The 24,201-nt window shown below is 44.4% G+C and overlaps 6 protein-coding genes across 7 annotated transcripts; 5 read left to right on the forward strand and 1 right to left on the reverse strand.

The window, feature by feature from the left end:
* The first annotated feature begins 406 nt into the window (after positions 1 to 406).
* Positions 407 to 2,847, forward strand: LOC116211868 (ABC transporter G family member 23). The gene is made up of 2 exons (XM_031546392.1): positions 407 to 1,340; positions 1,445 to 2,847. The coding sequence occupies exons 1-2, from the start codon at positions 490 to 492 to the stop codon at positions 2,556 to 2,558; spliced, it is 1,965 nt and encodes a 654-aa protein (XP_031402252.1). The 5' UTR covers positions 407 to 489; the 3' UTR covers positions 2,559 to 2,847.
* A 137-nt stretch (positions 2,848 to 2,984) lies between these two features.
* LOC116211869 (hydroxyproline O-arabinosyltransferase 3-like) lies at positions 2,985 to 6,157 on the forward strand. Of its 2 annotated transcripts, none has more exons than XR_004157770.1 (9): positions 2,985 to 3,218; positions 3,507 to 4,037; positions 4,213 to 4,280; positions 4,383 to 4,584; positions 4,671 to 4,768; positions 4,881 to 4,950; positions 5,037 to 5,108; positions 5,273 to 5,400; positions 5,802 to 5,836. XR_004157770.1 is itself a non-coding variant. In XM_031546393.1 (9 exons), exons 2-9 carry the CDS (start codon positions 3,660 to 3,662, stop codon positions 5,874 to 5,876), a joined length of 1,077 nt encoding a protein of 358 aa, XP_031402253.1. In that variant the 5' UTR covers positions 2,985 to 3,218; positions 3,507 to 3,659; the 3' UTR covers positions 5,877 to 6,157. The 2 variants fall into 2 exon arrangements, 1 of the variants encoding a protein (XP_031402253.1); XM_031546393.1 differs by having other exon boundaries at positions 5,287 to 5,400; positions 5,802 to 6,157.
* Positions 6,158 to 8,387: 2,230 nt separating this feature from the next.
* Positions 8,388 to 11,174, reverse strand: LOC116211496 (non-specific phospholipase C2). The gene is made up of 5 exons (XM_031545917.1): positions 10,568 to 11,174; positions 9,782 to 10,154; positions 9,423 to 9,657; positions 8,964 to 9,143; positions 8,388 to 8,880 (listed from the first exon to the last, which is right to left on the reverse strand). The coding sequence occupies exons 1-5, from the start codon at positions 11,074 to 11,076 to the stop codon at positions 8,585 to 8,587; spliced, it is 1,593 nt and encodes a 530-aa protein (XP_031401777.1). The 5' UTR covers positions 11,077 to 11,174; the 3' UTR covers positions 8,388 to 8,584.
* A 2,262-nt stretch (positions 11,175 to 13,436) lies between these two features.
* Positions 13,437 to 18,040, forward strand: LOC116210707 (protein CLT1, chloroplastic). The gene is made up of 10 exons (XM_031544707.1): positions 13,437 to 14,011; positions 15,619 to 15,764; positions 15,878 to 15,915; positions 16,033 to 16,148; positions 16,343 to 16,442; positions 16,531 to 16,566; positions 16,839 to 16,889; positions 16,974 to 17,097; positions 17,208 to 17,333; positions 17,441 to 18,040. Exons 1-10 carry the CDS (start codon positions 13,569 to 13,571, stop codon positions 17,593 to 17,595), a joined length of 1,335 nt encoding a protein of 444 aa, XP_031400567.1. The 5' UTR covers positions 13,437 to 13,568; the 3' UTR covers positions 17,596 to 18,040.
* A 274-nt stretch (positions 18,041 to 18,314) lies between these two features.
* Positions 18,315 to 20,857, forward strand: LOC116210709 (rhodanese-like/PpiC domain-containing protein 12, chloroplastic). The gene is made up of 8 exons (XM_031544708.1): positions 18,315 to 18,828; positions 18,921 to 19,055; positions 19,155 to 19,246; positions 19,443 to 19,543; positions 19,647 to 19,757; positions 20,127 to 20,235; positions 20,447 to 20,497; positions 20,581 to 20,857. The coding sequence occupies exons 1-8, from the start codon at positions 18,585 to 18,587 to the stop codon at positions 20,659 to 20,661; spliced, it is 924 nt and encodes a 307-aa protein (XP_031400568.1). The 5' UTR covers positions 18,315 to 18,584; the 3' UTR covers positions 20,662 to 20,857.
* A 155-nt stretch (positions 20,858 to 21,012) lies between these two features.
* LOC116210706 (calcium-dependent protein kinase 34-like) lies at positions 21,013 to 24,021 on the forward strand. The gene is made up of 7 exons (XM_031544706.1): positions 21,013 to 22,336; positions 22,426 to 22,578; positions 22,676 to 22,791; positions 22,889 to 23,056; positions 23,146 to 23,273; positions 23,372 to 23,471; positions 23,567 to 24,021. Exons 1-7 carry the CDS (start codon positions 21,499 to 21,501, stop codon positions 23,657 to 23,659), a joined length of 1,596 nt encoding a protein of 531 aa, XP_031400566.1. The 5' UTR covers positions 21,013 to 21,498; the 3' UTR covers positions 23,660 to 24,021.
* The last annotated feature ends 180 nt before the right edge of the window (positions 24,022 to 24,201 follow it).

Consider the following 24,201-nt stretch of genomic DNA (forward strand, 5'->3'; position numbering starts at 1 on the left):
TAATAATTATTTCATTTTTTTCCTACATTCAATAATAAATTCTTACTTATAATTTTTTTCTAACCATTCTTAAACTTCAATTTAATAATAGTTTATCACTCATATTTTTTTCTTAATCATTTTTAAATTTAATTTTTTAATAAAATATTCTCAATCTATTTTCACGTGTACGTATATATATACATACATATGTATATTTTTACATATCAATATATTTATCAACTCTTGCAATTATTATACAAAATCAAGTTGACAACTTATCGAAATGGAAAAACAAACGCAAGCTTATTTTTCCCACCAACTACGGCCAAACATAACATATATCCCTTCACCACCTTTCACCAGAACATAGGAGAACCTTGTCCGACAATTCATCTTAGGTTGTTCCAACGCTCACATTTCCTCGCCACATTTTCCCTCCTACATATTTCAGTCCTTCACAATGCGTCATCTTCATTTCGAACCTGAGCTCGAGCACGAACTCGAGACATGGCCGTCTGCTTCCACCCGCATAGCCTCGAGGAGGACTCGGTGATCCTCTTCTCCACTTCGAATTCGCCCGAGGAGTCCACGAGCCCATCCTCTTCGTTCTACCACTCGCCTCCTCCTCCTCCTCCTCCTCCTCCTCCCTTGACGCCAACTCCCCACCCGTCGAGGCCGCTGCAGGAAATGATCGTGAGGAACCTCTCTTACAGCGTTAGGCCCGACGGGCCTTTGGTCCCTTCATTCTGCCCCCTGGTGCGGAAGCCTGAAAAAATTCGCATAGTGAAGTCCGTCTCTTTCACGGCAAGGAGCTCGGAGATGCTCGCAGTAGTGGGCCCGAGCGGGGCCGGGAAGTCCACTCTCATCCGAGTGATAGCAGGACGGGTCAAGGACCATGGTTTCGACCCGAAGTGCATCACCATCAACTATCGCCAGATGACTGGTCCGTCTCAGTTGAGGAAGATATGTGGATTTGTGGCTCAGGAAGATAACCTACTTCCTCTACTTACAGTGAAAGAGACGTTGATGTACGGCGCGAAGTTTCGGCTCAGGGGGTTGAGTCGACGGGAGAGGGAAGAGAAGGTCGAGAGCCTAATACAAGAACTCGGGCTAGTCCATGCAGCAGACACTTACATCGGGGATGAAGAGAACAGAGGGATTTCTGGCGGAGAAAGGAAGAGGGTCTCCATCGGACTGGACATCATTCATGACCCTCCGATACTTCTCCTCGACGAGCCTACCTCTGGCCTAGACAGCAAGTCAGCCCTCCAGGTGATCGAGCTTCTCTCCTCTATGGCAAAAACCAAGCACCGGACTATAATAATCTCCATCCACCAGCCGAGCTATCGGATACTCAGGTATGGGATCGGAATTCTCTGCAGTTCTTTATTCAAATGCAGTCTGTACTGTTGAATCTTGACAGTTTAAGGGAAACTGAACAGACAGGATCTTTGTTCCTCAGGTACATCACCAACTACCTAATACTGTTCTGTGGCTCGGTGGTCCATAACGGGACCCTCCAGTCGCTCGAGGAGACCATAAACAAGCTTGGGTACGAAGTCCCCCCGCAGCTCAACGCTCTTGAATTCGCCATGGAGATCTTACCTGAGCTTGAGGAATTGTATAAGAGCAACAATTACTCCACTGCCTTGGGACACAAGGAAGCATTCTCTTACCCGATGTGGCCCGAGTCAGATATTGCCAATACCGTGCGAGAGCGTTCCTACTTTATTGATGCGTCAGAGATCGGATTCCTCTGCTCAAGATTCTGGAAGGTGATCTACCGGACGAAACAACTTCTACTGGCCCGAACGATGCAAGCCATTGTTGGAGGGTTTGGGCTTGGGAGCGTTTACATTAAAGTGCGGAAGAGCGAAGGAGGCGTTGCAGAGAGATTGGGCCTATTTGCATTTAGTCTCAGCTTTTTACTATCTTCGACGGTCGAGGCGCTCCCGATTTACCTCCAAGAGAGGAGAGTCCTAATGAAGGAGTCGTCAAGGGGGGCTTACAAGATCTCCTCCTACATGATAGCAAACACGATTGTGTTCCTCCCCTTCCTATTCGCGGTAGCCTTGCTATTCTCTGTGCCTGTTTACTGGATCGTGGGGCTAAACCCATCATTCATGGCCTTTGCCTTCTTTGCTTTCGTGGTCTGGGTCATTGTCCTAATGGCAAGCTCCCTAGTGCTCTTCCTGAGTGCGGTGTCCCCCGATTTTATCTCCGGGAACTCCCTGATTTGCACGGTTTTAGGGGCGTTCTTCCTTTTCTCCGGGTACTTCATCCCGAAGGAGAGCATCCCCAAGTACTGGCTCTTCATGTACTACGTCTCTTTGTATCGGTACCCGCTCGACACATTGCTCACGAATGAGTATTGGAGCGCAAGGGGGCATTGCTTCTCATGGGACAGGCAGGACGCCTCCCGTTGTCTGCTGACGGGGCAGGACGTGCTGAGGAGCAGAGGGCTCGACAGGGACATGAGATGGGCGAACGTCGGGATCATGCTGGGGTTTTTCGTGCTGTATCGGGTGCTCTGCTGGTTCATTCTCGTCCGGAGGGCCTCGAAGACAACCATCTGATCCAGCGATCCGAAACCTTAACCTCCTCCTAGACCACTGATGATGATATGATAGGAATTACAGCAGAAACAGTACCGTCCCTCGAGTCGTTTCCCATACATCCTCGCATATATAAATTACATTAGCTGAGCTCAGTTGGCTGCACATAACTTAATATGGCATCAACTAGAAGATTTCCGATCCCGAAAATCCCGAGCATGGGGACCAAACATGATATTACAGAAGATGTTCATGTCTATAATTGTGAAGAAAACTACGTCATGGCTAAATAAAAGCGGTATTCTCGATCTTTCCAGACCATAAATTCCAGTTGATAAGTACGATTATGCGCCCGTTGTTGCCATTAGCAGTTAAACTAATCTGAAAAATGAACCAATTAAAGGCCCGAGCTTTGCTGATGAATGCGTGATGAGGCAAAGCAGATTTGCGAGAGTAAGTCCAACGTCGTGGCCTCATCGCACTAATGTTGACTTTTTCAGCGGATAATGAATCCACGACAGCGTCGACTTCCACTACGACTGTATCCTCTCGTGCGTCTCAGTAGTATTAAACTCGGAAAACATGGCGACTTTTCAAACCTCGGCGCATCCCACGGAGACCTCGAGAACTCCCACGACTCTCTCACTCTCTCTCTGGCTTTCTGGGTTGCCGTCTGCTCAGGTAAAGCGGCGGTTCTTTCAGTGGCTGCAACGCAACGCATTTGATTTGGGATCCGATTTCACAGTGGTTGTTGTGATCTTTTTAAGTACTAAATGCTGAGCTTTAGAATTGCCCATTTAGATCTTTGAGCTTGCAATGATGCCAATTTAGCAGCTTGAATCTGTTCTGGCTCCTTGAGGAGATCTTGATTTTTCCTTGACCGGCATGTCTTGTTCGTTCCGTGTCTGCTGAATTCACGATATCCCGTCCTTATCGATTCCGTCCATGATGTTTTTGTTCTTCCTTCAGCTCGGGAGGCAGATTTTCTGCTGGCATTTTTGTGAAGGCTGCGGTTCCGTGACTATAGCAGAGTCCAGCGGTGGATGTGTCCAATATAGCAGAAGAACATAGTTAGCTTTTCGGAGTTCATAGTGACTGATTTGTGGTGTATTCAGCTTGCCCATGATTGAGAGGAAGAGTTTGAGGCGAGCCTCGCCTCTGTTTCTGGTACTCGGCCTCGGATTTCTTTTTGCGGCATATAATTTCTTCAGCGTGATAGGGCACAACAGAGCCTCCATCACAATGAACGGGTCGGACGGGGACGATCCAATTATTAAGAACTGGGAGAGCTTGAGATTCCATGTTGCTGTCACGGCAACTGATTCTCCTTACAGCAAATGGCAGTGCCGGATAATGTACTATTGGTATAAGAGGGTAAAAGACATGCCCGGTTCAGAAATGGGGAAGTTTACCAGAATCTTGCATTCTGGAAGTCCCGATAATTTGATCGAGGAGATCCCCACTTTCGTTGTAGATCCACTTCCGGAAGGGCTGGACCGGGTGAGTATTCTTACTTCGTTTGTCATGTCTGTGAATGTTACTTTCTCTATTTTACTGTAGACTGACTTCGTAATAACTGTAGTGGATACATGCTCATGTATTATGCAATTCCGCGGGGCTTAATTTTCTTAAGACGCTATTCTCCGAAAAATTCAAACTGATGTTCGGTGTGCAGGGCTACATCGTCTTAAATAGGCCATGGGCTTTTGTGCAGTGGTTGGAGAGTGCAACTATAGAGGAAGAGTAAGTTTCTCTTTCAACCAAGGTGACCAGGAAAGTGGACTTCAGTTCTTATTGCTTGTGACCATCTGATCCTTAAGATTTGTGTTCATGACTGATACACAGATATATTCTAATGGCAGAACCCGACCACATATTTGTTCGTCCTTTGCCTAACTTAGCGCATGAGACACGTCCAGCAGGATATCCATTCTTCTACATTAAACCTGCAGAACATGAGAAGATTATCCGGAAGTTCTTCCCCAAGGAGAAGGGCCCTGTTACTAATATCGATCCCATCGGCAATTCTCCAGTAATCATCAATAAGGTTGGACATTGCAGGCGACATTTTTTCTTCCTTTGATTTTTCATCCGTGTGTTGTACTGTTTCTTAATGGGAATTATCTATTTCAGTCTCTGCTTGAGGAAATTGCACCTACATGGATGAATGTGTCTTTGAGAATGAAAGATGATCCTGAAACTGATAAAGCTTTTGGATGGGTGCTAGAAATGTGAGTTGCGTGCCTTACATTTTCTTTTCATTTCAACCGACTTAGTAATTATCAACATCGGACAATAACTGCTCGTTGTTTGACCTTTCTCCCCTTGTTCGGTTATTTCCAGGTATGCTTACGCTATAGCCTCTGCACTACACGGGGTTCAGCATACTCTTCGCAAGGACTTCATGCTGCAGGTCAACCCAGCTTATATAGGTTGCATCATTTTATATAAGCAGAGTTCAAACTTTTACTGATGTAGATTTTGCGCTACAAATTTCAGCCACCATGGGATCTTGAAGTTGGGAAGAATTTCATAATCCATTACACTTACGGGTGCGACTACAATTTGAAGGTAAGTGACTTTTAATGCCTCACTCTGGAAAGAAACGGCAAATTAGACTTGAAACTCATAAGCTGTTACTGCAGTACATTTTCCAGTATTCAAATACAGAACCATCTATTGGTCCATCCTCATGTCGTTCTTCATTAAGTGTTTATGAGGTTGTCTTTGACTAGTTTTTGTGCTGCAGGGGGAATTGACTTATGGGAAGATCGGAGGATGGCGTTTTGATAAGAGGTCATATCTGAGCGGTCCCCCACCAAAAAACTTATCGTTGCCTCCTCCAGGAGTTCCTGAGAGTGTGGTATGTTCTCTCTGTTCACCTATGAACTTGAACTATTCTAAGTTGTGATGCTATGTTTCAACTTTCATTCCACTAGTTTCATATCGAATCTAGTTAAAATTATCGGCCAACGGTTAGCAATTCGATTACATCATATGCCACCAAATCGAATCTGTCAGCAACTACAGAAGAGCATAATAGCTTTTATAGAAACAGGATGCTGCGATTTGTATGAACTATTCTGTTCTAACCGATATAGCAGTCGACTCAAGCAAGTAAAAGCTCAAAGCGGAGTTTCACGAGGTGTAGTATGGCTGTAATGTTTTCATTCAGATGTTATATCTTGACTTGATTCTCATTATAGCTCTGTAGACAGATCTCTCCCTCTCCCACATTCTGCTCATGGCAAGTTTTCCTTTCAGGTTAGACTAGTGAAAATGGTGAATGAGGCAACTGCAAATATTCCCGATTGGGACAGCACCAGGAATAGCGGGTAAGCTGCAACGGAAACTCATTACTGCACAAATTCCTTTTCGGGTTCTCCATTATGCAAGCAGCCTAAAGATTCAACACCAGTCACTAACTGGGTCTCCATGAGGATTCGTGGAATAGGGAACCTAGCGAGCCAAAAGGACTTAATCTCTTGAACTGAAGCCGGTGGGTGGCAACATGAATTGCAGGATCTTGATTAATGTCATTCTTCCTCTGTAGATAGAAAGTTTTGTTGTTTAACATTGTAGGTATATCTTGATTAATGCCATTCTCCAATTCTCATGCATCCCATGCAAACCAGAGCTCGGGATTTTTCCGATCGTAAAACTGCATGTCACCAAACAAATCCCACACATGGAACATCAAACAGCATATATTCTTTCGAAGAATTTACCAAGTCACTGATGGAGAAGAGTGATGCAAACATAGGTTCATGACGAAATGGAAAACATGATCAAGGTTGAGAATTAAGACTGTACTCTTCCCAAAAAGAATGCAAGAATGAAACGCAAAGGATCAAAGATCTGATCCGAACAACAAGATGTGGTCATGTCGATTGTTCAGCCTTCACCTGTACAGTTGGATCCCGTGTCGGCTGCTCCGCCTTCACCTGGGCGGTTGGAGCACGTGTCGGCTGCTCAGCCTTCACCTGGACGGTTGAAGCATGTTGGGCGTAGTGGTGTTGATTTTGGGGTTGATTTGGAGCGAAATGGGCTTGGAGCTGATCGATTTGGAGTTGTAGAGACCGTGTCCTCGCTGGGGAGAGCCACGTCGATGGCCGGACCTCGCCGTTGAAGCCTGCAAGGTGCTCCCGGATGAGTTTGATTTGGGCCGAGTTCCCCACCCAAATGGTCCACGTGTTATGGAGGATATCTTCATTCGATGCTATATGTCCCTCGATGAGCTGCAGGTCCTCCTCCATCCGCCTGACACTAGCGATCTCCTCCTCCACCCCGCCGGCGTCCGTTAACCAGGACACCACTGAAGGAGCAATGCCTCGGACGAGCTGACGCCAGCTCTCGGGCAAGCAAGCGCCTCTCCTGAGTCAGGGCTTCCAACTCCCGCACCGTCTTCAATGAGTACTTTTCCTCCATGGCTACTGAGAAAAGAAGATTTCAAAACATGATCAACTAAATCAAAGAACCACGACAGCCGAGATCTCCCGCATCGGAGGGCAGAACATTATCAAATGAACATCCTCATACTATCGGAGAAACTACGCACACGAAGAAGCAAAAAAAAAAAAAAAAAAAAACTCGGGTTTAGAAGTATACCTTCAATGATCGCGAGACGAAAGTCGTGCACGCTGTTCGATCGATGATGATTCACACAGAGACTCCTCGCAGCGATCAAGAAAAACGGCTATGCGTATATCAATATGTATAATATACGTATCCGTTTTGTTAAGAAGGGATCAAAGAAAATCTTGCCACCGTAAATCCCATAGTGAGAATCTTATGTTTGCCAATTTGAATTTGTTAGGAAATACATATATCAATCTTAGAGAAGAATCACAGAATATCCAATTCTCATCAACTAATTTCCTTTCTAATCGGCCACATTTATTTATTATTATATGTAAACTACGGTACAATTAACCCGCACAATGTCGCGAGCGAAAAAAAAAATGGTTTTCATCCATTTTTTTATTTACTATAATAATCTGTGAATAACAATAATAATAAATCGCAACTTTGGGAAACATAAGATGTCGAAGGTATACGATGTTTCTCATGATAGATCATAACATCAATTAGGAACGGAAATTTTTTTTCGATGTGATTAGGAATAGGAATTTAATAGCCATCAAACAACGATTACTATAGAAGAAGATAATATTATATTTATATATATACATATTTGATTTTGGTTGAAGGATACCGAATGCAAATCAGGGGACTTGATCACATTATCTGCGAAACACGATCGACACCACGTTCTCTACCTTAATTACAAGAAGCAATTAAGCTACGTAGACATCGCGAGCGTCGTGGCATTATATATATCGGCGTTGTTGCCCTTCTTTTATCTCCGGACTACTGTTCGGAGTAATCTGGTTTTTGATTTGGATCATGAACCATCCGCCCTTGAATCACGACCTTGAGCGCTCTGTCTCATGGTCGATGTTGAACATGAGTTCTCGGCCTCCTCCACCTAACGGGGCAGAAGGAGTAACTTCTCCACCGGTGACACAAATTATGACTATTGCGGAAGTCGTGATGAGAAGATACAGTCCGATCCATAGGTGCGTTTTTTTTTTTCCCCGGTTGTCTTTGAGTACATGGCCAGCCATAAGCCTAGGCAGGAAAGATACAAACATATCTCAAGCAGAAGGAAGTCCTTAGTTTGCTAATGTTATTGTTTTACGCTTGTTCCCCTTATATAAAGTGTCACGTGAATGAAAAATTTTAAAAAGCTTATTCAGTTCAAACTAAATTAGTCAGGATCTATTGAATTATTGTACACTAAAATGTGAAAAAAAAAATAAAACAATAAATAAATAAATAACAGTTTCATTTTATCATTGGAGTGACAGACTTTCATTTCATAATGTAACTCCATGATTCAAATTTTGATGGTGAATAGCAACGACGGACTTCAACATATCTTTCTTATACCACTTTTCGCATATAAACATTTTGTGTCTATAATTACATTTCAAGTACCACCATCGCTCTCTCTTTATCAGGGGTCGGATCGGCTTTATTTATTTTCAATGTTTCGATGGTCTGCTGGTGAGGGATGGCCTCATCTTGACGGTCTGATCCCCGTCAACTCCCATTTTCTTGGCATAAGCCCCGGCCTCGAAGAAGCTCTTCACTGCATCCTCCATGTATTTCTTGCCTTCCTTGACAGTCATATCCTTTCCGAGCTTCTCGGGATAGCTTGTGAAGATATTATCACCTTTTAAAACTGCCGCGAGCTGCAGCATCTCCTGCTGGAATTCACTCAGCTTCGCTTCTTCCTTGGCCTCTGCTTCCCTGATTTTGACCGGAGTTGGGAGTTTCTCTGTCAAATACAACAGGGCAAACCCGATGAAGCTTATTTTCCTGAGGCGGAATCGGGTGGGAATGGCTAAGAAGGATACAAACCTGGGCAGTCAGTTCGAGGCTCAGCAAGCTTCTGCACAATCCCTTCGAAGGTCCCTGCCCACGCATCCCGCTTTGTGAGGAAAGGTGAGCTGAGGTTGAAGAGCTTCTTGACTGTGGCTGGAATCGAGGAGTGCTCATACTCCGACGTCGGATATGGCGACCCATTTGGCCCATGAACAACTGCAGTAGACCATCACGAATCGAAAAGACCGACCAACCAAAGACTCATCAATGTCTACGCTCAAATCTAATTTACAATCATGAATGAGAGCCAAGTGATCCTTAAGAACACATCTGAAGGTGTCACAATACGTGTTCTTACCATCCCGACTCATAAACTAGGATAAACTGAGACCCCGATTTGCAGGAACCTTATCTTAAACAATTTTCACCATTAACCTTCTCGGGTCATTGGGAACAAGAATTTTCGTTCATTGAAGGTTTGAAAGTGGTGCATACCCGTTCCCTTCTCTATCCATGGTGAAACCACTATGGTCGGGACTCGAACACCCAACCGGTCAAACCGGAAGAAGAACGGCTCGGGCCCCACGATCCCATCAGGGCTCGGGACACCATGAACCGGAGTCGCCACGTGATCGAAGAACCCGCCATGCTCGTCGTAGGTGATCACGAGGAGGGTCTCGTTCCACTGCGGGCTAGCCCTCAACGTCTCATAAACCTCCTTCACGAACATCTATCCAGTAACATTAAATTTCGCAAACATTAAGAAAATCAAAATTGGCAATGAACCCAAATCAAAATACAAATTTGTTGGCTGAAAAGGAGAAATTTTACGAGAAATGGATGATTTTGAACACCTGCCCGTGATAAACGTCGTGAGACGGGTGATCGTCGTTGGCGGGCTCGAGCTTGCTGTCCATGTAGCGCTGCTCAACGACGGTGTAGCTGGGGAGCTTCCCGGCGGCGGCGTGCGCCTTGAAGAAGAGGCCGTAGGGCCGGAACTTCGTCACGTACTTGATCTTCCGGAGGTTGCGGTAGAACAGGGTCGCCGGAATGTTCTGGTAGTATATCCCGAAGGAGAGCCCAGCGTCCTCGATGTTCTCGAATATCGTCCTCTGCGGGTAGCCCATCGCGAGCAGCGCCGGAATGTTGCTCGTCGCGCCGCCGGACGTCCCTGAGTGGACGAACAGCCTGTTCGGCTGCGTCGATGACGGGACCGACGCGAACCACCTACCCGAGGAGAAAGGACATGTGTCACGAGCAGACCCCACCTGGGGACAGTAGCTATCTACGGGAAAAGTTCTATTTTGCAATTTGATCCCTGGATTTCTCTATAAGTGTAAATTTGACCCAATATTTTGCAGTCATCTCCGTGTTCGCCCTTAGTAAATTATTATTTCAATACATACGTACATAGAAATGAAGATTCTCGTGTTTGTCGAGAAAGCACAGACCACAGATTATGGCATCACAAAGTTGGGTGGGTATGAAACCGGTTTGAGCATTAAAGTGAGGCTAATGAGAACAAAACATCATCTTGCGGCGGCAATTGTTTGAAAGTTTTGACCTATCGAAATATCTGTTTCCGTGGCGGGGAGGAATCAACTCTAGAAGATGAGGAAAAGGAAGTGAGGAAGAATTGCCTGTCGAAGACGGCGAATTCGGATACGAGTGTGCGATAGACCGCGACCATGCTAGGGTCGAACCCTTTCATGACGTCCTGGACCATGTCGGTGGACATGGAGAGGGCCTGCTGGGCGAAGCCATTCATGGGGGGCGGGTCAGCGGACGTGTTGTTGGACCCGAAGATCTGCTCCCGGATGGCCTGGAACGAGTGCCCAGGATCCGGGTCCACGTACTGCGACCCGTCCTTGAAGAAAATCCTGCTCGAATTCGGGTCGGTGGCGTTGAGCGGATTGGATTCGGACCCGTCCACCCCGTTGATCTCCGGGTTGAGCTTCTTCATCCACCCAAGCATGTGGTCGAAGGACCGGTTCTCCATGACCAGGACCACCACAGTCTTGATCGGGCCGGCCCGGGTGGTCGAACCACCGAGGAGGAGGAGGAGGCTGAGGAAGAGGAAGACATTGAAGAGGGAGAATGAGGTCGGAAATGGCTTCATCGGATTGCTCTTTCTGGTGAAAGACATCATGTTCAGATGTCTGGGAGTGAAAGCTCTGTGAAGGATATTTAGTCCTGCGAAGTGTCCCTTCTTTCTTTTATAAAGGGACAATTTGGGAAGGAGAGTCATTAGATGCAGGCGATTTCTCTGTCCTCTTTTTGGTGGGGCTGTTAATGTCTTAAATGATTGTACGTCAAAAGAAGGGAAAATCCTTACTCTGTTTTAATGGCGGGACACATATATAACATACAGATACATACATATATATATATATATATGTATGTATATATTTAATGAGGATATTCAAGATACGCCGACTAATCTCACCTTTGACGTGAATGTCTTGCAAATCCATGGAACGCATCAATTTTACTCATAAGTCGTGCATGTGACCCAATAATAAATCCTCCTACGTGATTTCTCATATGTCTCCAATATATTACATTCTTTAACCATCAATAACCTTATTGATTAAAATAAGGTGGACAAAACCAATATAACAATTACCTATCGAGAAACAGGTGAGGCTTAAGCTTCATCGGATGAATTGCTTCATCAAGAATTCGGCTTAAGCTTCGGATCATTTGCGTAGTTTAGTTGATCCGAAACGGGTTGTTCCGATTCCATTGTCAATAAGATCATTTCCCATCTTTTCCATTTTTGACAAGGATGATTAAGACCCTTGTTTTTGGACAAGTACCTTTCGCGTGGATTTGAGACTAATTTTGGATTATTTGGCAATGATATGCTATCAGATCAGGTATAAATCCACAGACATCCAATTGATTATGGCAAGTATAAGAAGCTTTCCTCAATAGGCCCATTGCCTCCTCAACACAAGACTCCGGCCCAATATCCAGATACAAGTTTCTATATGGAGTCATGGACCCGACACATATTGTCCCAAGCTATTAATGCGATTTGTAAATTACTCGTGTCGACTCGAGTAGATGTTGAAATTCCCAATCCGGCACAGATACGCGCATTCCGGTCGGAGCAAAGAAAAACGAGACTAAAGCGGTGATTGTTTAAAGTAATGGAATAGATAGTTAATTGATTAAGTGAAAATAATTTAGTGAAGCGGAAATTATAAAGGTAAAAAAAAAGTCAATTTTATTTAGAGATATATTTAAATAATAGCCTAACATTTTACCTTCTTTTCACTTTTGATCCCAATTTTATATTTTAAAATAATTTTAATTTTTTTTTAAATGGAAGAAGGAAGAGGAAACCAGAGAATGAGAAGTCTCGATCCGAGGGATAGGACGGTGGTGGCCAATTAGGTGGTCATAGACAAGCACAGAGGACGATGACGACAACCTCATTTGGGTTGCGGTGGGTGGAATCTGGGCCGCCACCGCCCCAAATATCTCCCTCCGTCTCTTCAAAAAGAAGATAAAGCGGGTGATCGGGTTGGTGAGGGCACGGGCGGCCTCCATAGCTCCAAGCCAACAATCGGCAATGGAGCCGCCATCGGTCCAATTTGTCTCCCTCTCCCTTTGAATTCGAAGAGAGTAGTGGTGGCTAGCAGTTCATTCCCCTCTCCAGCTTGAAAGCAAATGTGATCACTTTGCAAATTACTAGAAATCGAGGGATATCGTTGCATAGCTTGAAAAGTACCTAACTGAGTGAGCGAATCAATTGAAAAAATAAATGTCTCCATATACTTCAGCATTTTTTTTACTAATCCATTAAGTTAAATCAATTTTATTCTGCATTATCAAACAAATTGAACCCCATTAAATGCTAAAAATATGATTTTCGGCATTTAATTAGAGTAATCAAACACGTGCTAAACAATTAGAGCTCCCGTTCGTTTTTGCTGTTATTCTAATGCACCATCAATTTGGACAAAAAAAGTTGCGACGGATTACAATTGAAACTATTGATATACACAGATAATTTTGAAAGGATATGCTGAATTGCAGACGCTATCGAATCTTATATATAATTTGTCGGTATCATTGTGAAGAATGTCAAGAACGAAATGAGTAGTTTCATCATTATCATCATCATCATTTCATCAAGTTACTGAAAAGAGAGAACAATTTTCTTGGAAAATATGGATGAAGGGAAAATCAATTTCCCGACATTTTCCCGATGGAGCGAAGTGAAAGATTTGCTCTTTTCCTCGAACTTGGTCGGAGACTCTATCGAACAAGACTTGAGCCTCATTCACAAAATCCAAGAGGCTCAGGTTCAATCAGGTGGGCCCTCCCCGAACCTTTTGTGTTGACGTTGACTCGGAGGACCCGCCATTCTTCATCACGTGCGTCCTCACCGTAGAGCCGACCGCGCCCGATCGCCACACGCTCATTTATTTAATAAAAATAAAAAAAAATTTGTATTGGAAATTATTGATCCCCTGCATCGGGGCATACAAAAGGGACATTGATACGCCTTTCATTTCGTCCTCCCTCCTCTCCGAAGTCGGAAGCTCATCATCACAATTTTGACTCTCTTCATTCTCTCTCGCACGGGGGCACTGTAGGTTGATTGATTGATCCTAACACAGCACTATCATGTCGTCGTTTTACCGCCGGCTCCCGTCCGCCGCCGGGCCGGCGAGTTTCCTATATCAACCACAATTGCGGCGGAAGGCGGCGGGGATCGTGTGGCTCGATCGCGCTCACCTGAATCGGCGGCCGGAGATCGCCCTCCGGACGCTGACGAGCTCGAGTGGTTGGCAGGTGAGGGTGGCGGCGCGGGAGAGCTCGGAGAGGCAGCAGAAGGTGGCTCCCTGTTCGTACGCGGTAGGGGACAGCGACGCGAGCGAGGGCGGGTTGGATCGGCCGGTAGAGGTCGGACGGATTTGGCGGTGGAGAGTGGAGAAGCGGACAATGGAAGTGGCGGTCGCGGTGGCGGCGACGGTGGTGCTGGGAGTAGGCAACCGCGTTCTGTACAAGCTCGCCCTGGTCCCGCTGAAGCAGTACCCTTTCTTCCTCGCACAGCTCGCCACTGTCGGGTACTCTCTCTCTCCCCTGATCCTCCATTTCTATCTCATTTCAATCATCACACCGAATCAGACGTTTTACTCAATTGCTCTTACTGCTTCCAATGCTCCCCGGTGCGTGGCATTGGCAATTTAAGGGTGGAAATAGCAATAAACATTCAATTTTTGGTGAAAATTTCACATCCCAGTTATATATATATATATATATATTTTTTTTTTTCTTTGGAAAATGAGTAGATGAGAGGCTTATGGAAGTGTATCGGCAAGCTTCAGTGACAATTAACTGACCAGATCCTACAATATACTGGAAAATGTTGATGGAAAGATCAATTGAGCTGGTCTGATGATTAATCAACTAGATATTTTCTGACATCTCGATATGGGAATCATATGAATATTCAAATGTTTAATTACTGTTGAATGAATATTTAATTTCGTTAATTTAGCCGCCCATGAATACCACTTTGGTTGGTTCTTGCACTGCATGTTACCATTTTTCGCACTTGCACTTTTACTTCTCACTTTTCTTACACTCTCTCTTTCATTTTTTATATTGATTAGGAAGTATATAAATGACGCTGAAAGTTTGATAATTATTTCTTTGCGCTGTCTTGTTGTCTTTATGGGGCGGAGCCGTGCAGACATCGCTGTCTTTGGGCGAGTGGTGTCTCTGGGCGAGTGGTGAGGGAAGCGCACTTACGTGAGGACATTGTCTTCGTTTTAAAAATTGGAACTTTATTCTTTCGGCTGCAATTATTTGACCATGGTGACAATATCTCACTTGCCCAGATGGATTGGCAATTACATTACAGATAGTCACAACTTGTATGAAACAATTTTTTTGATGAATAACTTGTATGAAACAATTGGAAAAGCAAATTATTTTCTGTTTTGAGTAATATGAAATATGAAAGATGAGAAGGAAAAGGAGTAATGCGATGCTGGTCTGTTCTAATTCTTGGACGCCGCGAAAGTGAGCATTATGTTGGCGGGGCCCCCGATCTAGAAAAGGGATGATGAGTGATGATGATGATTTATTTATAAGCACAATCGAAGGGCTAGGGAGGCTTCGACTTGAAAAAGTCGTCGGGTCGGCAGATTCCTGTCACCATTGATGATTTGGGATCAATGGCGAAAGCGAGGGCCAACCAACCAACTGCGAACATAATGTGTCTGGGCCCATTGGGCTTCACTTGCAATTAAGACTCTTATAGGAATTTAGGATGCTTCAGCTTTTAGGTAAAGCTGAAACAGACAAGATTATTTCTTGATTTAAATAGTAAAGGCTTTTTAGTTTGATCCTTACTGGGACCTCGATGTTTCTCCTCAATTATCATTGTTTGATCAGCTTCCTCTAAATGGAGCCTGATGATTTCACTTCAATAGCCTGATGCTCTTTGGATCCATACATATGTGTGTGTGTGTGTGTGTGGATATATATATATATATATATATGTGAATGAAAAGGGGAATAGTAGAGTATCTGTGGCACCTGTGACTGAAGGACGGATGAAGTATAAAAACCACTTCGTAGGACTAATCCATCATCAGAATAATGAAGCTGAGTCATACAATTTTTTTCAAAGCAATGCTGTAACTTACATGAGTTCTGTTCTCAGGTACATAGTTATATACTTCTCTATACTGTACATCCGATACCATGCGGGCATCGTTACTGATGAGATGCTAATGATGCCAAAAGCTCCATTCATTGCAGTCGGGATATTGGAGGCCCTAGCTGCTGCTACAGGCATGGCTGCTGGAGGTAAATTACTGTCAATATGTGATCTTTTGACCTTTCTTAGTGTGATTCACTACTTGATTTGTCTAATTTTCCTTTTTTTTTTTTCCTTTTGGTTTTATCTCTATCGAGACCAGCCATTCTTTCTGGAGCATCAATTCCAGTCTTGTCTCAGGTGAAACACAGTCCATGCCGTTGACGAACCGAAATGAAAAGAAATCCTTTCTGTAGTTCTTGTTTTTTTTTTTTTGAAGGGAGAAATTTATTTATTTATTTTTTCCGTCTCTTGCAGACTTTTCTTGTCTGGCAGATTCTTCTATCCGTAATTTTTCTCGGAAGGAGATATCGAGTTAATCAATTGATTGGATGCTTTCTCGTGGCTGTTGGTGTGGTCATAACAGTTGCAAGGTGCGTTTGTTTCTCAACATTTCCTGAAGGGGTCATTCCTTTTGTTCTAGTGTCTTAGCATTACTTACTAGATCATGTTTGTGCGCCCTCTTCGGTTGAAATAGTATTCCAAACAAAATCCCTTATATCAGAAGTGTCAATTTATTTTTCTAAAGTGTCTCTGTTTCATTAATCCGTTGTCTCTGATTCCCCAGTGGATCTAGTGCGGGTCACTCATTGAAGGAAGCCGGTATATTTTGGAGTATTCTTATGATAATTTCATTTTTGCTGCAAGCTGCTGATACAGTGCTAAAGGTTGGTAGCAATCTGGTTAATTGGTTTTGAAATGTTTCAACTTCTCACATCTTTTGACTTCACAGATATTTCATCTTTCCTTTTGTAGGAAGTCATATTCTTGGATGCTGAGAAGCAATTAAAGGTACTTTTGTAGACAGGGCTTTTTCTTTTATATGTCACTTGTTTAATGAGTTGTAGAGGGATACTGAATCTCCTGATTCTTTTGCTATTAAAAAAAGAGGAAAGAAATCCAAGAAAATATCATTGAGACAAAAGTACACTAATAGCTGTATTTGGGTCAAAGTCAAATATTCCCTATTGGCATGAAGCTAGCTAAGATTAGTTCGTCCTTCAATGTCAGACGACATGTTAAAAGTAATTCATCTGCTGATAATCGTATTGCAACTCTTGCAGGGAGGTTCTGTGGATTTATTTGTCGTAAATTCTTACGGATCTGCTTTCCAAGTAAGTGTCCCTGCAGTTACTGTTGTTCTCCATGCCTTCATCTGCTTTTGTTCACCCGACTGCTTGGTTCTTTGCTTCATACAGGCTCTGTTCATATGCCTTCTCCTTCCTTTCCTATCGAAATTGTGGGGAGTGCCCTTCAGTCAGCTTCCAAACTATCTCAGAGATGGCACAGCCTGTTTCCTGAACATTGGTTCTTTATCGAGTGGTTAGCTTATACACGCTTCATCTTCTCTTTTATATTCTTTTGATTATGCTACTAATGATTGCTTCAGTCTCTGTGACTCGAACACCTAAAAATGAAATTCGTGTCTGCAGGATGTGACGGAGCACCGCTACTGCCTTTGCTGTTCGTTATAGTAAACATGGGATTTAATATATCTTTGCTGCATCTTCTCAAGATCTCTTCTGCGGTTGTTTCCTCTCTTGCCTCCACATTTTCAGGTAACGAGCCCAAGTTAATATCTTCATTGTGAAGCTTAATCATTTTCTTGGTTTGCTCTAGTACAATATTGATGTATTTGTTGTTCGGGGAATTTTATTCCATGCAGTTCCCATATCAGTTTACATGTTCACACTGCCATTACCCTACCTTGGGGTTGCATCCTCACTCCCACCGGGATTCGTAGCTGGAGCGGTGGTCCTTGTCTTGGGCTTATTTATCTATGCCTGGACTCCATCATCGTCATCATCAGCAAGATTGTAGAGTTCTCGCTTTGCCTTGGGCCAACTTACCCTGTTTCTGTCATCTTCATCACCGCGGCATCATCAAACTAAGTTGATCTTGCCCGATCAAATAAGCAATATTGCAGAAGAGTCAATGTCGCTCCGCCAAAACCGTTGAGTTCTTTCACGACCCCATTGTGCTCTTCTTGCCAAATAGGATCAGAAGAGGCTGCTCACGCATATTTATGTGCGAAAGATAATGTAACAATTGCAGAGGAAGTTCTGTGTTCTTGTCGGTGGAATAGATCGGAACGGGAAGGGAAGAGTTGTGCGATCTGTTTCCGATGATAGAAGAGGCACGCAACCAGCAGACTTATCCATGCGCTGCTTCTGAATGTTGTAACAGTGAAATGTATGTACCATTCAAGGAAATGTATCAACATTTCTGAACTGCATATTTTGTTGATCGGTTCCTCAACGGGAAAGAGAGATGGCAAGTTCGATCCTAAATTGACATAATTTTGTTCTGTTCGACCGTAACATATTGACTTGCTGCTGTAATCGGTTACAATTTTCCATCCCGAACACAGAAAATAATGCGGACCAGGGCAACATCATTTGGGGCTTGTATGGAGGGACAGCCCTGGCCCTCCGAATCTGGGGGGCTACTAGACTGTCCGACCTTGGGACCTTGCTGTAGGAGCTCACCGAAACTTGAAAAAATCTCTTAACCTGAATTCTCTGTCCCGTGCTAGGACCATTGGATGGCGGGCAATGGGGTCCAGACCGTTCAATCCTCCAGACCATTGGGACCTCTCTGATGGTCCGACCAGAACCTTAGGCAGTAGCCGAAACCTCTGGAATATCTGTTGAATTCAATCCTGTTCTTGTTCCTTACACTGGGCCACTGTCGTTGACGTTGAGCTTAGACTGAGAACACCCCCACCCCCACCCCCACCGCGCCCCCCACCCCCCCAGAAAAAAACAACACACTCTCTCTTTCTCTTCTCTCCCCTACCTCAGTGCAGGATGTTACGAGCTTCTTCTCATCTACCGCCGATAGCGTCTCCGGCCTTCTGTGCCCTCCGGCTCTCTTTCATCCCCACTCTGAACTTCTCCTCACCCGCCGGCACCCACGAATCCTCCATTTCTTCTCCTCTGCGGGGCCTTCTCTCGAAGACCCACTTGCCCAATTCGTCTTACCTCCCTACTCCTCCTAGCTCGAAGCTGGTGGGCCCGCCTATGTCGGCTCGCACCCGCCCCAGAGGACCAGGTCAGTTCTTTGATCAAGAATCGATCTTTTTCTCAGCTTTTGTCTCATCAGTTGTTCAAATTCTTCTTGACAAGGGGAGGTTTTTCCTTCAGGTCTATCGGCTTCGTTTAGTTCTTACTCGAGCTCGGGAAGCCCCGGTGGCGGGAGGGAGATACTGGTGCAGCACTTGCTTGTCAAGGAAGATGACCAGAAGCTCCTCCTGGAGCTTCAGCAGAAAGTCTCTGCAGGTTCGGTTAGGTTTATGATATCGCTGTAATCTCTGTGGAGGCATCTCTCTGTTTAAATTCTGATGTTCTGCTGTCAATGTTGACTTGTGATGGATAAAGGAGAGGACTTGAGTGACCTCGCTGTGGAGTATTCGATATGTCCGTCCAAAGAAGAAGGCGGAATGCTCGGGTGGGTGAGGAAGGGGCAGATGGTATGTTAATGAATGAACTCTCCTGGTTCAAAGTCTCTCTTTCTTTAGCATCTGCAGTCGTAACTTCCCCTTATTCAAGAATTGCTAATTCACTTTAAATACCGCTTTTTCAAACAGCCCTTCTCGCCCTTCACCTAAGGTGTTCGGAAGTATCTTTTATGTTGTTTGAGGTATTGTCTAAGAGAATGATTCTCAGGTGCCAGAATTTGAGGAGGCTGCATTCGGTGCCCCGATGAACAAAGTAGTCAGATGTAAAACTAAATTCGGGTGGCACTTGCTGCAAGTTCTCTCTGAGAGGTCAGCTTCAGTTCTCCCCCTTTGATTGATTGATTGATTGATTGATTGATACAGACCTGCTGAAGTGAGAGTTCTTCACGGTATGTTTTGCTTGTGCTGATAGGGAAGAATCTGTACTTCTAGATATTCAACCTGAAGAGCTGCAAGTCAAGATGCAAGATCCAAAATTCGTTGAAGAGGCTCAGCTGATTGATGTTAGAGAACCTGAAGAAGTGTAAGCACTTGATACCTTTCGATTTTAATCTGTAGTATAGTAATTAACTGTGATAGCTGAAGAAGGAACGGCCATGTGAATAATCGGATTCCTCAAGAGTTAAAATTGGATTTTCCTGAGCAAATCACAGTGAGAAATCTGTTCGAAGATGATCTTATTTGAAAAAGGAAAGTTTAATATAGCAAATTCCTGTTGCATGTGATTGATATCAGGTCTTCAAAGCTTAAAAAGCACTAGTTCACAAACACAGAACCTGATTTCTGAAAGAAACTTGCTTGCTTTGTATTTTCTCACCGAGACAGTTTCACATCCTGAATCCCAACATCTTTTTATTTTGTTAAATTGAGTTTGTTTCTGTAATATCTCCAGGGCCTTGGCTTCTTTGCCGGGATTTCAGGTTCTTCCCCTCCGTCAGTTTGGGAATTGGGGACCCGAAATAACCACCAAGTTGGATAGTGATAAGGACACCTATGTCATGGTAAGTTCAGATCTTCGCTTTATGCAGTTTCACGTAATTGTGTAGTATTATAGCTTTACAAAGTGGGTCTAATCTTTCTTACGGATACTAGAATCTCTTCAGTTAGCCTGACACGAGGGTTTGTTCAAAGTGAAAGCCCTCAGTCTCACATGCATGACGATAACTGGTAATTTCTGTTTTCTAGTATGCTAAAACATGTCCAAACTTGCAGTGCCACCACGGAATGCGGTCGTTGCAAGTCGCCAAGTGGTTGCAGACACAGGTAAAGAGTGTTGTCAGACTTCATGCCGCTCTTTACTTGTTTAATTGGGAATGTGTTCTAATCTCGAATCTTTCATTGGGTAGGGTTTTAAGAGAGTATATAATCTCTCCGGGGGAATTCACGCGTATGCTGTCAAAGCTGATCCATCAGTTCCGACCTACTGAGAAGGCCCTTTTCCTGTATCCGAAATTTTGTTTTAAGTTCCTAACTTTTTTTCTTTTAGGGTGTTAGGGTGAAAAATTATGCAGCAGCTGGGAATCGAATCTGGGTCTGTACCGTGGCAGGGTACTATTCTACAACTAGACCACTGTGCTTGTTAAGTTCCTTACTTTATTATATACTATTCTCCCTCTTCTGTGAGATCTCGAACCGATCCAACTGACCAACCACCCGATCGATATGAACACAAGCGGATAATCACGAATCACTGTTCCACCTTCATGCTGCTATATAACAAACAACCAGACCGCGAGAGTTTGTGACAATAATAATAATAACTTCCTTAAAAAGGCCTTATTTAAAAAAAAAAAAAAACTTACTTAATGGGCAGACCTGTCAACATCAGACAAAAAAAGAAACAGTTAAATCCGTTTGTTTCTTATTTCCCGGGAAAACCTCACCTCTTGTCCTAAAAACAGAGCAGCAGCCTCCAGCCTAACCTCTTAAAGATTGACCCTTTCAATACATTTCTTCCCCAAAAAAAAAAAAAAAAAAAAAAAGAACACAGCGACATTGAAACAGATTTCCCACTCTTTTACCTTTCTGTCATTCCGAGCTGTAAATCCTATCTTTCTTCTCTTCCATTGTTTCTTCCTCCCCTCTAAAAATTTGTCTTTCTTCTTCCCCTCTGCCCCTCTCCACATTTCCTCTTTTCTTGAATTAGATGTTTCACCCTAATTCCAGGGCAACCCTTCTACTCCTCCTCCTCCTCCTCCTCTCCTTCCCCTTCTCCTCCTTCGTTTCGACAACCCTGATCCGAAAACTCTAATCTCTTCCAAGACATGGGCAACTGTTGCTCCCGGGCCACCGACGAGCAGGCCAACCAGAGGTCGGGCTCCATGGCTGAGCCAGGCAACACCAATAATGCAGCTGGTGCCGGCCACGAGAACTCCATGGCCCTGCCAAAGGTGGCGGCAGGCCCAGCGGTCTCAGGGGCCTCCACAAAGCCTGCCAAGCCCACGCCTATCGGTCCTGTCTTGGGCCGCCCCATGGAGGACGTCAAGTCCTTATACACCATGGGGAAGGAGCTGGGGCGTGGCCAGTTTGGGGTAACCCACCTTTGCACCCTTAAGGCCACAGGCGAGCAGTTCGCCTGCAAGACCATTGCGAAGCGGAAGCTAGTAAACAAGGAGGATATTGAGGACGTGCGGAGGGAGGTCCAGATCATGCACCACCTCACAGGCCAGCCCAACATTGTCGAGCTGAAGGGTGCCTATGAGGACAAGCACTCCGTACACCTCGTCATGGAGCTATGCGCTGGAGGAGAGCTCTTTGATCGCATCATCGCCAAGGGCCATTACACTGAGCGGGCTGCGGCCTCCCTGCTCCGCACGATCGTGCAGATTGTGCACACGTGCCACTCCATGGGAGTCATGCACCGAGATCTCAAGCCAGAGAACTTCCTCCTCCTCAACAAGGATGAGAACTCGCCTCTCAAGGCCACTGACTTTGGCCTCTCCGTGTTCTTCAAGCAAGGAGATGTATTCAAGGATATCGTTGGAAGTGCATATTATATCGCCCCTGAAGTACTGAAGAGGCGTTATGGGCCTGAGGTCGACATCTGGAGTGTCGGTGTCATGCTATATATCCTTCTCTGCGGTGTTCCTCCCTTCTGGGCTGGTACGTGTTTCTGAACGTTTTATGGCTGCTTGGTTTTTCTCTTTGGACCAGGTCACCATTCTGATTGTGTCAAAATTTGATGTATGCAGAATCTGAAAACGGGATCTTCAATGCGATCTTACGGGGCCACATTGATTTCACGAGTGATCCATGGCCTTCGATCTCACCTGGAGCCAAAGATCTCGTCAGGAAGATGTTGAATTCTGACCCAAAACAGAGGCTGACAGCCTTCCAAGTCCTTAGTGAGCATTTACTTTCATTCTTGTAGTCCTTAAATTAGTTGCGGCATGTTTTTTTTTTTTTTTTCCCCCCGAAGAAATAACCTTCTCTTCTCACCAGACCATCCATGGATTAAGGAAGATGGAGAAGCACCCGATACTCCTCTCGACAACGCGGTGCTGAATAGGCTCAAACAGTTCCGTGCCATGAACAAGTTCAAGAAAGCAGCTCTTCGGGTACGCAATTTATTGATATATATAATGAAGGACCTCTTTGCTTACGTTATATTTTAATCACTAAAAATTCCCAATATTCATGTGCGCATATTCAAAGGTTATTGCGGGATGCTTGTCCGAGGAAGAAATCATGGGACTGAAGGAGATGTTCAGAGGAATGGACACAGACAACAGCGGTACCATAACACTCGAAGAGCTGAAGCAGGGCCTCTCCAAGCAAGGAACGAAACTGTCTGAGTATGAAGTAAAACAGTTGATGGAAGCTGTGAGTTCATAAGAATCGTCGTAAGCTGATCCACAGTATTAATTTACTATGTAACTTACGATGTTTCTGACACTTCTCGAATTCTGTAGGCTGATGCTGATGGCAATGGGACGATAGACTATGATGAGTTCATTGCCGCAACGATGCACTTGAATCGGATGGATAGGGAGGAGCATCTTTATACTGCTTTCCAGTACTTCGACAAGGATAACAGCGGGTAAGTAAACGCCATATCATTTACTCGGCAAATGGCTTCTGTTATAAGCTCCGTACTCTTTGTACGAGAACTTCCTCAATCGTCTTTGGCATGCCCAGGTATATTACGAATGAAGAGCTAGAGCAGGCTCTTCGAGAATTCGGCATGCTCGAAGGAAGGGATATCAAGGAGATTCTCTCTGAGGTTGATGCTGACAATGTAAGATTACTCCATGAAATTGACCTTTTCTCACTGGTACAAAGACTTGTGCGGCAAGAAACCGTAAGATAACCGACTAAAAATATAATTTTCAGGACGGTCGGATCAACTATGACGAGTTCGTGGCAATGATGAGAAAAGGGAACCCTGAAGCTCAAACAAAGAAGAGGCGCGACTTTATGATATGATAAAATCTCACCCTGGTAGAGGAGACAGCGGAAGATACATTTCTTTTTCTTCAACCCTCTCGGGCGTAACAAAACCGAGGAAAAGAACGACGTTGAAGACGACTGACATGATGGCCCAAGGACTATTACCGACGTGTACCTTAAACAGACGAAGGAAAAGAATATGGGGAGAAGGCTGAGATGTTTGCTGGGACAGGAGATGACTCAAGAACAAGAACAGAGAAGCAATTGGTGGTGGAAGGGTTGTTCGATGAGCAGATGTAAAGTTTGAAGGGTAAAAGATTTGTTTTGTAATGTTTATATTTTTCGATTTTCTGAACATTGTAAAACAGTCCAAAATGTAGTTATCTCTGTTATGTTTCTGTGTGTCCATTTTAGTTTCTGCTGTCATATAACGTGGCGTTTACGTATACCGGACATGATTGTGAAACTACGTAGTCCTCCCTCGATTAAGTACAGTCCAATAACGCAGTCCATCTCCTCTTCAGCATGTCTCAGGATGGCCAGTGAGAGTCTCCACTGCATCTTGGCGCTGGCTCACC

Source organism: Punica granatum, chromosome 6, assembly GCF_007655135.1.
Source record: "Punica granatum isolate Tunisia-2019 chromosome 6, ASM765513v2, whole genome shotgun sequence".
Taxonomy (NCBI): Eukaryota; Viridiplantae; Streptophyta; class Magnoliopsida; order Myrtales; family Lythraceae; genus Punica; species Punica granatum.